Genomic DNA, 15,207 nt, shown 5'->3' with positions numbered 1-15,207 from the left:
CCAGCATTGTCTAGTTCATTAGTAAGCAGCCACAGGTGCCAACTGAATACTTGAATCTGAATCTATGAACTGAATTTTTCATTTTATCTAACTTAAATTTAAATACTCACAGATAGTCAGTAGCTACTCTACTAGCATGCTGTTGGGTATAATTGCATATATACAATTATTTCTTGAAAAATTTGTTGTATTATACTGGAAAACCATGTTTACCATGACCTTCCATGGGCTGAAAGGATGGTGTGCAGAACTTTTCATTCAAGACACAAGACTCTTTGGATACGTAGTTCTCAACACTGGCCAAACATTGGAAACACCTGGGAACTTTAAGAAAATAATATAATATTTTATCATTCCTTTGATAATTTTGAATACAATGTATTTTGGTCATATTCACATCCACCCCTCCCCCAAGTTTTCCCAGATCCAGTGTCTCCTCCCTACCTCTCCATTTTGAGTCCCCTCACATTTTTTTTAGAAGAGACTATCATGCATCAGATGCCCTGATCTTCTGGCTTTTAAAATCTGTCTGTTCCTTCTACAATGTTTTCTGTGCCCCAGGTACAGGGATGTTTGAAAATGTCTTACTTGGACAGGCAAGCCCACACTCAGTTATTCTCTGTGTTTTGACTAGGTATGGCTATGTATACTGATCTCAGGCTGTTAGAAAGAGAACCTTCTTTGATGAGGGGAAGAGCAGCACTTCCTCATCAGTGTAAGTTGACCATTGAGAGTGCAGTTAGAGATTCAATTGTTTAGGAGAGGGGTTGTGAGCTCCTTGCAGCCATGAGGTGCTGTCTAAGTCTACAGCAGGAGCATAAACTCTTCCCTACTGAGCAGACCTAAAACCCAAGCACAAACAAAAACTCCTTTCTAGTGAGCAGACCTAAAACCCCATCAGACAGCTGCTTGTTACTGGAACACCTTAGAACTATTTAAAAAATAACAGTTTCCTGATGAAACAATAAGCTGAGAATTGCCTGGAGACAATCGATACAGGGAAATGCAAAGGAAAACAGCATAAAAGAAATTTTATATGCATGTGCTGATGAATAAATACTAAGATAGGATTGTGGAAGTTCATCAGTCCATTCTCTGTTTTTTTACCGTGGTGAATTCCAATAATCAATGTAATGAATGCCCCCTCTACTTTATCTTGATCATGCTCGGAGGAAACCAGTATGCCAAGGAAGTCTCTTGTCACTGCACTGTAATGCCAGTATTAATCACTACTGGTGTGGATCAAGTAGGGTTACCTGGGCAGAGGGGTGGCTCAGCGGTAAAGTCACTTGCTGCCTAGCTTGACATCCTGAGTTTGATCCCTGAGATCCACATGGTGGAAGAGGGAGCTGACTCCTGCAAGTTGTTCTCTGATCTCCAGTTATGACACACATGGATGTGCACATGCATACACACACACATACACACACACTCACCAAATAAATAAATACATAAATAGTTAGACAAATAAATAAATTAATAAATAAATGTTAAAAGTCTGTGGTATACTAATAAAGAAGTGTGAAGATCTGATTGTTACCTTCCCTTATTAATTAAAGGAAATAGTAAGATAACATTAGTATTAGTGTCATGGATAACAGAATTTAAAGAAAAACTTTCCAGGAAAGTACTGTATTATGCACTGAGTTTTAACTTTCTACAGAATAAATTCTAACTTGCTCGACACAAGTAGACTTATTGCTAATTTTCCTTTCACCAAACTGTGACTGAGTCAGGAACCATGTTTGAGGTGATATAGTTTGTGCACCTCACACCATCACTACTTCTTTCTTTTCTTTTATTTATTTTTTGACATATGAGTACTGTATTTAAATGCATCATTTCTACCCCATCTCTTCCTGTGGCTCTCCTCCTGTACTCCGCCACTACCTCTCCAATGTATGGCCTCTTTTTAACTATCATTGCTGTATATTCTAAACACAACCACTAATATAAATAGTAGTATTGAGAATTATGTTTCAAAGACTAAAGATATAATTTTATATAAAATATATTTTATGTGAAAATCCTACCCTAAATAAATGCGTGTATGAGATTTTAAATATAATTTGATTGCACACAAAATTTAGTACATACAAAGCCTAGTAATATTTCTTTGAAAGACATTATCCATTCTATGTGTGAAGGCTTATAATTGAATACCTGTAGTGTAAGTATAGAGTAATTTCAAGTTCATACAGAATTCCAAGTGGAGGAACAATAGAGTTAAGATATCCCTGCATGCTATAGGTGTTGAGTAGATGCTCCTAGGATGTTTACTCTAGGAAACTTCCAGCAAATAACTAAATTAAACCCAGAAATAATAAAAGTGGGAAGAGAACAGATACAAAGACTGATGGTCTTTTGGTCAGTCTGTGTATTTTGAAACACTGCCAGCATGCTAATCGCATGGCTGGTGTGAAAGATGAGAGCATCAGCTGAGATCACTACATGAAAGTCACTTTTAATAAATAAGACTTAATTTTTGGAGGTGTAGCTAGATGGTAGAGCAATTGATTACACGTAGGAGGCTTGCTTTTGATTCCTAGCACCACACACACAAACACACACATGCACACACACGTGTGGTGTGTGCAAATGGAAATGAACATTTTGTGATTTTTGAAATCGAGCTGTATTTAGACAAGAAATTGAAAGAATATCCATGGAAAAATTACCCCCCGTGTTTATATTAAATCTGTGTTTTAAGAGAATAGTGACAATTACAGACTAAAATAAGTGAGAAAGGTCAGTGTTGGTGTAGTGCAGAAACTGGAAGGTTAGCTCTGCTCAAAAGAATCAGTGAATCCAGTGTTGTCTGGGTGATGGGTGTAAAAGAGACGGGAGGGGATCGAGGAAAACATTTCCAGTTAGAATAAATACATGGGTAGTCCGTTGTGATTTTAGAGAGTGTAGTTAATTCTCCAATCAATAGAGGCAGAAAGAGAAAGGAGGCAAAAGTATAGAAAGTACACAAAAAGGCATTTCTGGCAGTATAGTAAAACACAAGTTTAAAAGTTTACTTAAATTTCAAAACAGGAAAGTTTTTCACATCCTAAATGGTTACACAAAATATGTATACAAGGATCACACTGTTATGATTTTGTTTGTGTAAGTATCTATTATTTACAATGGCCCACCTGTATGCTATAGGATATGAAATATAGCATGCTGAGCTATATTGTGTGAAGTGCCAAAACCCCTTACCATTCTCTCCTTACTCTGAGGAAATACAAAACTACAAAATCAAGCTAAGAAAGTTTACCAGTGTCTATATTCATAAAAGGAGGATGAAAAGTAACCAAGATAATCATAAAACTAAGAGAAAGTCTGTTTTCACCTAAGGCAAGTGTTTCACCAAATTACATTCTGTTAACTGATGGTGAAAAGTGTTCTTACTGGGAGACTAAGATCTTAAGGTTTGAATTTGAGATTTTCCTGTAAGGTCTCAAGGCTGACGTTGGGCTTAGGAAATCAGCTACTCATTACTAAGCCAAAGGGCAAATATTACCTAAGTTTTCTGGGCACATCTCATCACCTAAGGAAAGCGCTTGTAGAGCTGGGCCATCTATTTAGCAGAGTTTATAATGTACCAAGTAAGCTGAGAATTCAATCCATCTCCAGAATCAGGAATGATGAACTGTTCGATGCAGTTAGGTCTTTTTTTGTTATTGCTAAATCATTGAGTGTTTAGTAATTTTTCTTTCTCCTTACGTGTTCTGCGGCAGGCAAAGGAGCATTCACTCGTTTCAGTACGTCACTGAGATTTTTAATACTATATTTTATATATGTTTTATATATTTTATATATATTTATATATTTAATTTATTTATATTATAGATATATTAATATATTTAATATAATATTTTAATATATGTAGACTCAATGCATATATTATTCAAAACTAGTGCTGAAGACCATTGTCTATATGAACACAAAAGTGTTCCTATAGAGCATTTCAGAATTTTCCATGCTGAAAGGTGGGTTTTAGACATGAAAATGAACTAAATAAAGTGAATGTTTCTCACGTTCAGAACCTAAAATTTCAGGGCGTTTTGCCATCCTGTGTCGTCTTCACTTGAGCAGTATTTCTCAGGAATGTAACTGCACACAAGGAGACAAATGAACGAAGCTGTCACTAAATAAAACTTATTAAAACTAAGTGTGGATATACTGTCAGTGGTACTTTTTTCCATGTTTACCATTCGTTAGCACTTAAATGGAGTAGCTAAGAAAGCAAAGAGCCACAGCCCTGCAGTAAGATAGCACCCTAATGTACTATCTATCCTCTCTGCTAACTGAAAGTAGAAATTTTATTTCTCTTTCTCTCTCTCTCTCTCTCTCTCTCTCTCTCTCTCTCTCTCTCTCTCTCTCTGTGTGTGTGTGTGTGTGTGTGTGTGTGCATCTGGGTAAAACTTAATTCTTTGTTTTTTCCAGTATTGTAATGTTATTGGAAACAAGTTTATGATGGAGCAGTAGCAGGAGATATCCAAGAACAGGAGGTAAGCAGTTGAGGCTGCAGAATGAGCACTTCTTCTATAGCCTGGCTGGATCTGCCTTACATCTCAGGAAGATGCCATTAAAGTGATTCTAGAGAGAGTGCAGGTTGTTTTCGGTCCAGAGCAGTCCCTTGGGCTAGCAATGCTTCTCATTCCGACGTCAATAGTAAGTGAAAATAGATCCCGAAACAGGTCGTTTTCACAGAATGCATACCCACAATGTGACTGTCCTTTTCCAAGATGATAAAATAATAAGTACTATTTACAGAGCTAGACATTGCTGCCTTGTGCATGTTCATTCAGCTCATTTCCAGGGCACAGTGCAGTTCCATCTCTGCCAGCGGTGACATCTCGTAAGTCACAGGAGGAGTTGATCTTAGCTGTGTGCTCCGTGAGTCTTCTCCCCATGCTCTTGCTTGTAGCCTGAACTCCTTCTCATCTGCAAGTCTCCTGGGCTTGAACATGTCATTATGTCTAGCCACGAACAGCAGGACTACGAGGTCAGAGGAGGTGAAAACTGGCGATGGGCTTTTACCTGGCCACCCATGAGGTCTCAGCCTTAAGAGGAGGCCTCCACCCTGAGGCTGTGGTTGGCCTGCAGTGAAGACTCCCAGTTTGTCACCTGAGGTTAAAGTAGGCTGTTAGGTCCCCATCGTGACCAGCCCCTGGTGATTCTTCATGTCCTGTTGCTCCCCAGCTTTCCCTATCACAAATGATCAACATATTTGTCTTTGGAGTGTGCCCTCTCTTTCCTCGTCTGATATGCTGAGTAAGGACTAAGACAGTACTTTATGCTTTATTCACTGCTGGCTAAGTCTGCAAACACAGGAAACAACATTATCTCTTCTTTATTTTCCCCAAACATTCATGTCTCCAAGAGTAAGTCTGATAAAGCTCTACTTCCTAAAACCTAGCCATCCTAGAAGAAAAAGTATCTGTAACTTTCTAAACTTTGGATGCTGATGTTCACAAAGTGGTAATTCTGGAAATGTGGGCAGCAGCAGGCTCCAGGCTTGGACGCCTGAACTCTGGCTTTCCTGGCATTTCAGTCTGTCTCAATAGTTTACATCTACATTCTGTCGCGTTTAATACATCCAGACTCGTTTACATTTTCAATGAGAAAAAAAGCCTCTCATGTAAACACAGCTTATGGTTGGGGAGATTTTAATTGTTGAAGGCAGTAAACATACTGAGAGCTTGTTTTACTTTTGAAAAATATTAAATAGGGAAAGATACCACTTGATTTCAATATACTCTGTCAGAGAGCAGTTTCCAAGAGTTCTTACAATAAGAGAGCCATTTGCCAACTTACTGATGTTTTACAAAAATCATAGCAAAGTTTACTCATTTAGTGCCTAGAGTTTTGGACGGAACAAATCAATTTTTCTGAGGTTTATTTCTTAGCTACTAAAATGAATGTTTTGGGAAATATTCGTTGCCTTCATTTGATAAGGGACCCCACCCCTTGTATGTGTTCCACTCGTTAAGAAGACACCTCTGTTTAGTTTGCTGTCCTACAGGCGGCTAAGATTTACCACACCAATGTTTCCGGTGCAGTCCAGACCTCAAAAGAAGCCGTTCTACAGACACTGGTATGCTTGAGCCCTGCAGGTAACTATAGCACTGCAGCAGTAAGTGCCTTTGGGTGCCGTTTCTGGCAGCGCTTTAAGGCTATGTTTTCAAAGGGCAAAATCTAGGCTTGTAAAACTCAACTGGCACCTGCCAACTTAGGTTGGACAGTCCTGTTTGCAAGTCTCCTCCAAACCAGGGATGTGACTTCATCTTACTGCTTTTCCAGCCCCCAGTCACGGAAGGTAGCTCTGATTTCTCCCTCCTTGCAGTGCTATGGAAAGCTCTTGAAGTGTGTAGGACTAGTGAGCTACAGACAGAGAAAAACGAAAGACAACAAGCTCTGCAGGGAACTTGGCCGGGCTGATTCCTGTGACTGTCATTGATGACCAGCTCCAGCCTACTGGAGTCTCCACCCAGCTGGGCATGCAGCAAGCTTCATGTTTCATTTCACAGTTGAAGCATTTAACTTTAACGTATTACAGCCTTTAATGCAGAAACTATAATCCAGATTTACTATTACTAAGAAATTTCATTTTGCATTTCATCTTGCTATTAATATGCCTACTTATCTACAAGACCCAGTATAAACTTTGATATTTGCTTTAAAATGGGGCTGCAACATTTTACCTAATTCAGGACCCTCCTCCTTAACACCTGGGCTTTCAACAAATTTTTTCTACTAAAATAAAATCTATGAAAATTAAACAGATCAACCTAAATACCACACAAAATTAAACATCTATTCATAATTTTAATCAGTGCAACCTATACACGTTTTAATTAGCAAATTTATAGCATCTTAGAAACCTATAAAAACAAATGTTATGATATTTAAAGATACTTAAACAAATTGATTTCATGAAAAAGTGTGAAAGCAACAAACTTTTCATTTAGAGCTTTAATAAATGAATAGTTTTTTAGAACTATGAGTCTAGTAAACATGTTATATTTTTCAACGAAAGAAAAATTGCAAAGATTTGAATATTAAGTTACCATCATTTACAAATATCTTAGAATAATTAACTTTTTAAGTAATTGATAAATTTTAAAAGTGATCTAACAATAATATATTTGTTAAAAATAATTTATTAATCTTGTAATATGTCTAGCATGGAGAAGCAAAGGAATTACTTCTTTAGAACTCTTTTCTTCACACAAATCTCTTGTCAAAATGTATAGTAACACCAAGAATCTTGTCTGGTCATTCTTGTTCACATGCAGGCATAAGAAAATAACGAAGCTATAAAACATTTTTAGAAACTCTACAAAAAAAAAGCCGATGTAGAGTGTACAATTTATAGAAAGTGAAGTATAAATGTATATATGTATTTAAATGGAAATTGTAAGTATATAGTTCATGGAAATTCACAAATAATGGGATAATTATAAGTAATTCATAAACAATTTTTATGCCCAGATCCCGGGGACTCTTAATTATGGATTTAAATTGTTGAATGTAGAAGAAAACTAATAATCTTTTTGATCAAACACAAAATGTATATGCTTACTGCATAATTTTCTATTAGTTTAATAATACATTTGTCCAAAGGTTTTACATTAAAATATTCTCAAGTATAAAAACAATGTCTGAGTTTTGAATATATGGATCAGTAGATATGTTATGTATTGGTTCTTAAGATTTACATGTTTCAGCCACCAAGATAATTCGGTGAGTAAAGATGCTTGAAGTGTGAGCCTGATGACCTGAGTTTAATGTCGCATAAATGCAAAAGGAAGGCACAGAAGACAAAGTTGTCCTCTGATCCCTACATGCACATTGTGACACATGGGCTCCCTCTACACACCATGGTACATACAGCACACTAATAATGAAGCAGGAAACGTTTCTTAAAGATTTACATACTAGACAGTACAATTTTTTAAAGGGAAAACAAATGCTTTATGCTTTTAAAATAAAAGCAAAATAGGAGGATTTTTTTTTTTTGACACCAGATTTAGAGTTATTCTGTCTTCAAACAGGTAATGCCCAGGATGCACACTAAATCCTTGGACCTTTGGGGACATTCTGCCACATAGAGTGAACTATTCCACAACGATGGCCTCTGAGCCTCACTGATGCCTGGGATTTAGTAATGAAGGGTTTTGCTTACAACTGCGTGCTGTGATGCCCTTGCTTGAGGGCTTCAGTTCAATACAGTTACTCAAAGCAACATCCATGAGAATCGCATGACAATGATGGTAGAAACCCCAGTGCTCAGTTGTCTCTAGGTACTTTAAATATGAGTACTGTTAACTCAAAACCGTGTCAATGACTGAAATACACAGACAAGATGTGACAAAGGTTAAATGAAAACTGCTCTTATTCTGATTTCAAACTGGAGGACTAACGTGTGGTCTTCTCTTTCTAGTCACTGGGATCAGGCCGTAATACCGTGATTAGTCAATGAAGAATGGGGTTAGTGCTGATAATCTCATTTTCCATGATAATTTTCCTCACAAAATGTTTTATTATTATAAAAAGTATCATGAAAAACTGGGGAATGCGAAGGAAGTTGAAAATTTGAACTATAAGCAGTTTGAAAGAGAGACATCAGTTATAAATATTACCCCGGAAAATGTCAAGACATTCTTACACATAATTTATTTTCTAATATATTGATACTTCCACCCTTTCATTAATCAGACATAGATATTTGAAACTGTACAACAATGCTCAAAATTATATTTTCTAAAATTGAATATTTAAACTAAGAGAGGGAATGTAGTCTAAATCTAATTAGATTATATTCCAGTAAATATAATTACTTTTTATCTGAAATAAAAATCTAAAAAATATGCCCATTAAGTTATTCATTCAAAGACTGACATCTTTCAAATGAACAAAGTTAGTTTCCATTATATATGGAATTTTCTTCCAAATTTCCCCAGGCATGACAAAAAAATTAGCCCCTTTCCATTTAATTTTCACTTGAAATTAATTTATTAGCTTAATTAGGCTTTATCATGAATATAAATTATACTCTCCAGGACCAAGATGAAGCTTTTCCAAATACTGAAGGAAAATGTGCATGATGATATTGTTATTTCTTTTTACTGGTAGAAATTTGCTTACAGGGTATCAACATAACGGTTTTTACTGATAATTACTATGAAAGAAATATGAATGTTTACATATGTAATGTCAGGGTTTAATGTAGGTGAAATCTGCCACCATTTCTCTCATTGACTGCTCTGTTTTAAAATGAACAAAAAATAAATAAACAGATCTGCAGGGAACTGAAATCATTTCCTATTTTTAGTTGCATGCTTCCACTCTCTGCTCACGCTCAAGCTTAAAGCAGTTGATTTTGAAGGAACCCCTGATCTGACATTGAGAGTTATTAACTAAGGCCACTCATGTAGGTCAATGGTTCCTACATTTGTTTCTTAATGTCAGGTCACCACTTAAGAATGGTCTCATCTAAAATTGACACTCTTGAAAGTTCCATAATGCCATTTTATATACTATAGTTTGGAGATTTTAAACTGTTCAAAATTCTTCTGGATATCCAAGATCCTTAAGATTGTATTTTATTCTAAAGAAAATATAAAAAGTTACAATTCAGTAAGACAGGAATAAATAACAGAGTTGTCTGTCTTCTTTTCAAAAAGTGTAATTATTGGAATATCCAGGAAATATCAAACTATAATAGCAGAATTAGATAGAAGTAATATTATTCTGAGGTGAGCTTGTTGTACATATTAGATACATCACTTTTTATTCTGTATAGCCACACACACGGGCTCACATAATTCTGAACAAAGTATGTTGTGCTATACTAGCAATTTGTAATTAAAAAATCTAATATGATTCAAAACCTAATAAAATCTACATCCCCAAATTATTCATTATATTTTTGAAAGGAATATAGTTATAAAATTATGCCTTAAAATAAAAAGCGTGCTTATTTTCACTAAACTAAACTGAATAGAGAATATATACAGATTAATGGTATATATTAACTGCATAAAAGCTGGTTAGATTAAGAGAGCACAGCTATTTTAACAAACGTGAACAATTCATGCCTGCTACTATATCGCTTGGTATAATTGAAGCCAAAAAGTTCACAGTATTTATAGACATTTTCCCAATCACCTGGATTGTACTGATTGTTTTAAGCACAGTTGTAAAGTTTCAAACTTTAAGAGTCCCTTTGAAGGAGTGGCAGATGTTGGCTTTACTAACATTACTGGAAAGGGTAGCTGGTTCAAAGTTACAAAAATATTTAGCACATAAAATGACAATGTCATAATTTCCTATTAAAATTGGTTTTTTAATTGTTAGTTAACTATAATGGAAGAATAATGTCTATAAATATTGACTTTTATATTGGGAAGCTTTAGGGGTTTATAGAAGTGTGTTTTCAAACTTGTTTTTGGGACAGAAATACTGGACAGTGTTATATATTGAAATCATTGGATTCTTTACTATGGATAAAAATGTAAAGTTTATACACAATTTGGTTGTTTAACACTATTTCCTGGTGTTTAAATTTCTATTAGAAATTAGTTTAATCATCACACATGTACTGGTATTAGCAACAGGTATATGAAGACTTGGTTCCAAGAATGCCATTGAGTGGAACACTGCATATACTCTCAACTGTAAATACACAGTGATTGTAAAATGTCTAAATATATAAACTGGTGCTACTATGCATGATGTAATATTTATCTAATGTAGTCATAAATCTCAGCTTCTCCAATATAATTTATTGAACATTTATTAATTATGGAGGTATGTTGAAATAATCAAGCTGTGCCAAATAAGGCTTATGTGTTGATAACAGAATAGTATTATAACTATTTTCTATGTTATTTTACTCTCTGGTTAGTCAAAAATGTTTATAGAATAGTATGAAATAACTTAACCTTGAATTGAATGTTCACTGTATAAATTGAAATAGGGCTTAGATGGCTTTGAGTTAAGTTTAGCTATGATCTAATCGATATCAACTCAGAGCCTGAACACATTAATTTTATTCAATAAGTGTACCAAGACAACTGATGCTTGACCGTGACGGTCTGTCAATGGAAACGTTGGTTCTAAGTGGACCCCAGTGACATTATCCTTGCTAATGATTGTACTTTCCATTCTTGTAACCTATTGATACATCATGGGGTTGACACATTTTTTATTCTGTTTGCTTGTTTCTGTGTTCTGAAATGAGATTCACAACACGAAAACAAACTTCACTTTGCTGTGTGGTTATTTCCCCTGATAAAGGTGATAGAAACATTAGTCAATTTTAAGACAGTTTTTATTAAAATAACTTAAGGAAGTAAATTTTCTTAGTTTTACGCTCCCTGTTTCCCCAACTAAAAATAAGTTGTGCCTGAACAAAAATTCCTTCGTGTGCCGTAATCTTTAGGGCATTGGTTCAGCTAAGAAGCAGGCCACGGTTTCCCTTGCGGAAGGAAAACTGATTTGGGGCTTCTGGCTCTTGCTGAGGTAGCTGCCAACCTGTTGGGCCCTCCAAGCATTCTTGATCATAAATGCCCTGCCTGAGGAACCCCAGTGCATCCTAACGCCTTCTTAGGAATCTTTTCAATAGCTTAGGATTTCAGATCGCATTAGGGAGAACCACTGAAAATGAATGACAGTGCTACCTTTCTTAGACATAACTAATCACTGTGGAGTGTTAAAAGTCCACATTCACCCTGGACCTCGGAAAACAAAGGTTCATCCCTGAGGCTGGAAAGGAAGGGTCACCCCATAGCGAGGCTGAGAAAAGTTTCTGTCATCTTTTAACATGACATAAAATACACAGCAGTTACTGTTGTACACTGCAAAACACCACCTGGCCTAAATTGTTTAAAATACTACTGTTTTTGTTCCCATTTTTTTCAATGCCTAGAATTACATTTTTTCTCACTAACACAAAAGATTAAATACATGCAAACATTTTATTAGTTAAGTGACATCTTCCAAAGTATGTACCCAGGTTGCCAAGTAACTGCCGAGGAATTAAGCCTCGATTAAAAAGAAGAAGGAGGAGGAGAAGGGGAAGAAGAGAAACATCTTAATAATGAGAAATATAGCTACAGGTTTTGATGCGCTGCCTGGAAACTTTCCGTTTCCCTGGACTACCACAATGCACTGGCTACTGACCTTTCAGGTCCTTGAATCCATGGGGAGACTCTCCTTTGGGTGGGCTGCTCAAGTAACCCACACCTTGTCTGCTCACCCTAGCGCGTCTGCTGCCAGCACTGTCAGAAGTGCTCTGAGCTCTCCAGCGCGGCTCAAATTCTGCTTTATTTTCCACTTTCCAAGTTCAGGGCTTTTTGTTTTGTTTTGTTTTGTTTGTTTGTTTTTTCCTGGGTTAGCACCCCATGAATCTAATCTACTATGAGGAATGATCTTTCTTCAAATCCTCATTTGCTAATTCACAATGTTCGGATGTATTCCTTAAATACTTCTAGATTCCTAGATAATGCCTTTTTCGCCAAATAAATAGAACGATTTTTAAAATTATTATTATTTTAAGTAGGGTGCTATTTAAGGAACTCTGAAAGCAAAACGTTAAAAAAAAGTGTTTTTTTTTTTTTCCGAGTATTTTGTCAAATCCCAGTTAAAGTTCAAGATATTGCGCAATAATCTGGAAATGCAGTTAAGAATGGGAAAAGTCGAGCTGTTCGGAGCTGGGAATTTGTAAGGCAAAAGTCAAGAAGAAGCGCACGCACGTACACACGCACGCATTCGGAGCGGATGCAGCATCCCAAGGCTCACACCCCTCCCAGCGCGTGGATGGACCGCCACGCTCCTTAACCGATTTCGCATACTGTCACTCGCTCTTTTTTCACCACCTCTGGAAAACTAGTTTGCGATCTTGGAGGGCTTTGAACGTCTGGATGTAGATATATTAACCTCAGCGAAACACGTGTTCCCCAATTACACTGCCGGCCGAAGCTGCAAGGACGGATTCGGCCACCGGGCCTGGAAGGGCTGGGTGTTCCTGGCCTGCCAGAGCCTTCCGGCACCTCCCGGCCCCTTCCCGGCCCGGGGAACCCTCTCCCTGGGGGTGCTGTGCGGGCACTCACCTGAGCTGTCGCTTTTCCTCTTGCCGCCGCTTCTCTTGTCCACCTCCGCGGGTGACAGCGCCTGGCGGCCATAGTCCCCGGGTGCGCACGCGGCCCCGGTCGGGGTGCTGGAGCCCAGGCTGGAGGAGTTGGAACACAGGACCGGAGGGCTGCTCCCCAGCTCCGGAGGCCCTCCGGAGTCGGGCTGCAGGCACAGGCTGTGCCGGGCCGCGCTCGGCGGGGAGGACATCTGCGGGAGGTGCCAGTTGCTGGGCAGAGCCTGGTGCTGCTGCTGCTGGTGGTGGTGATGGTGGTGATGGTGGTGGTGGTGGTGCCCCCTGTGATGCTGGCTGGCAAACATGCTCTCCTCGTTGGGGTATCCCGCGATTATGCAAGACGAGGAAGATGTGGAGAGTTCGGGGTAGGACATGTGGTCAGATCTTCCATGGAGGGCCAGAGAAGACTGCGAGAAAGGGTGCAAGCCTTGCGCGGTGGCGTGGGGGCTGCGCAGGCAGCCGAAGAGGGGATGTTCCATGGCATGCAAGTCTGGACTTCCAGGCAGAAGACTTCACGATGGTCCCAAAGGCCACCAAGCTCTGTCACTTTTCACTGGAAGTCCTAGACCTCTTTCTCCCCAACACACACACACACACACTCCGTATGAGTCGCGCCTTTGAGCAGAGCTGGCTAATCCCAGTCCTAAACCTTAGCGGGCCAGTCTCCTGCACATATAAACACTGGGACCTGGAGGAGCTTCCCTCGCAGCTGCTCAGATGTCAAGTGTGGGAGAGGTGGAAGCCAAAAGAAGGTGGTCCCAGAGAACTGCTTTCAGGGGGGAAATGGCTCGGAGAGGTTATAAATAGAGTGTAATGTGAGCTGGGGGCTGGCTTAGGAGCCCGGAGCTGACCACATGCAAACTCCCTCCAAAACTCCCGCTCAGTCATGCTCTCTCATTTCCAGTTTCCAATTGCTGGCAGGGTAGGAGCGGCTGCTTCACGCCTGCCCGATCCTGGGAGCTTCCACACAGCCAGGGGAGCGCCCAGAGACTCAGTCAGCCGGGCCAGGGCGATCTGTCCCATAGGCTCCCAGTGGCCCTGCGTGCAGCCACTCTGGGTCTCGCTAAGCCAGGACCCAGTGTCCGGGAGCCCCTGACCGCGGCTCGGCTCACCATTCTTTGAACTGAGATTTGTCAAAGCTTGGTGTGGGTAGGGGTGGTGGTCACCTGCAGGCGCTCCAGGACTGCTCCCTGACCTTGCAGACCACAGAGATCTTGAGAGTTCAAGAGAAGGGGAAGAGCGGAAGCAGTCTCGCTTTTCAAACTCCAAGATTCGCAGTTCCCGCGCCCTAGGGTGCATCATGTATTTCCCTTTTAGGTGTCTGAGGACGGACTGTTAAAAAACTGACGCCAGGTTGGAGGTTATTAGCACAGAGCTGCTCTGTGTGAGGAAAAGAGAGGTACCCGGTAGGTGAGTGGATGGAAAGCGTGAAGCAGAAATGGATGCAGGTTCCGACTCCCTGGCATCACATGTGCCGCTCCTAGTGGTGTCCTTTTCCTCCCTTTTCCGACCCTCCTCCCACCTCTCTTTACTGGTCCGGCTCACTCAATCTCGTAACCATTCGCTCACCAGAAAGTTTTCCTAGGTCAGGAATAATCTGATCCAGTGTCAAATGAAATGTGCAGCGCCCAGCCTCACGTAGTGTAACCCTTCGGGAGCCAATTCACATCCCCCTCTTGTCCGTCCTGAAACGCGCCCTCTCTTCCTCTCACGTTCCTTTCAGTTCCTTTTCTGTTTGAAACACTGACCACACTGAACATTCCCCAGTTCACTCTGCTAGGACAGCTCAGTTCCCCCAGCCTGCAGTCTGCTCCTGGAAATGAACTGCACAAGTTGCCACCGGTGAATTTGTGAGAGCCAGGGCTGGGATTTGACACAGCCATTAGCTTGGCCACACAGGGTCTACTGGGGGTCCTGTCATTTGCCCACAACAAGCTTTGAGGAATGAGCTACAAGGAAAGTCGGGTCCTGTCTGGGAAGTGTCTATCAGGAGGACATCTGTAGTGTGCTCCTTGTTCAGTGCTCTGAACTGAAATGCCAATACAGTTAACTGCCACATG

The 15,207-nt window shown here is 39.5% G+C and overlaps 1 protein-coding gene across 1 annotated transcript in view; it reads right to left on the bottom strand.

Moving 5' to 3' along the window:
- Nucleotides 1–13,877, bottom strand: part of Meox2 (mesenchyme homeobox 2) — a 61,220-nt gene extending 47,343 nt beyond the window's left edge. Inside the window, exon 1 of the mRNA XM_059279502.1 lies at nt 13,113–13,877. Coding sequence (XP_059135485.1) covers nt 13,113–13,626 — 514 coding nt within the window. The 5' untranslated portion in view covers nt 13,627–13,877. The remainder of the gene's footprint in view (nt 1–13,112) is intronic.
- Nucleotides 13,878–15,207: the final 1,330 nt, after the last annotated feature.

The sequence above is a fragment of the Peromyscus eremicus genome, chromosome 14 (assembly GCF_949786415.1).
Source record: "Peromyscus eremicus chromosome 14, PerEre_H2_v1, whole genome shotgun sequence".
Classification (NCBI taxonomy): Eukaryota; Metazoa; Chordata; class Mammalia; order Rodentia; family Cricetidae; genus Peromyscus; species Peromyscus eremicus.
Note: the sequence above shows the minus strand (reverse complement) of the source record. Positions and strands in the feature narration are given on the sequence as shown.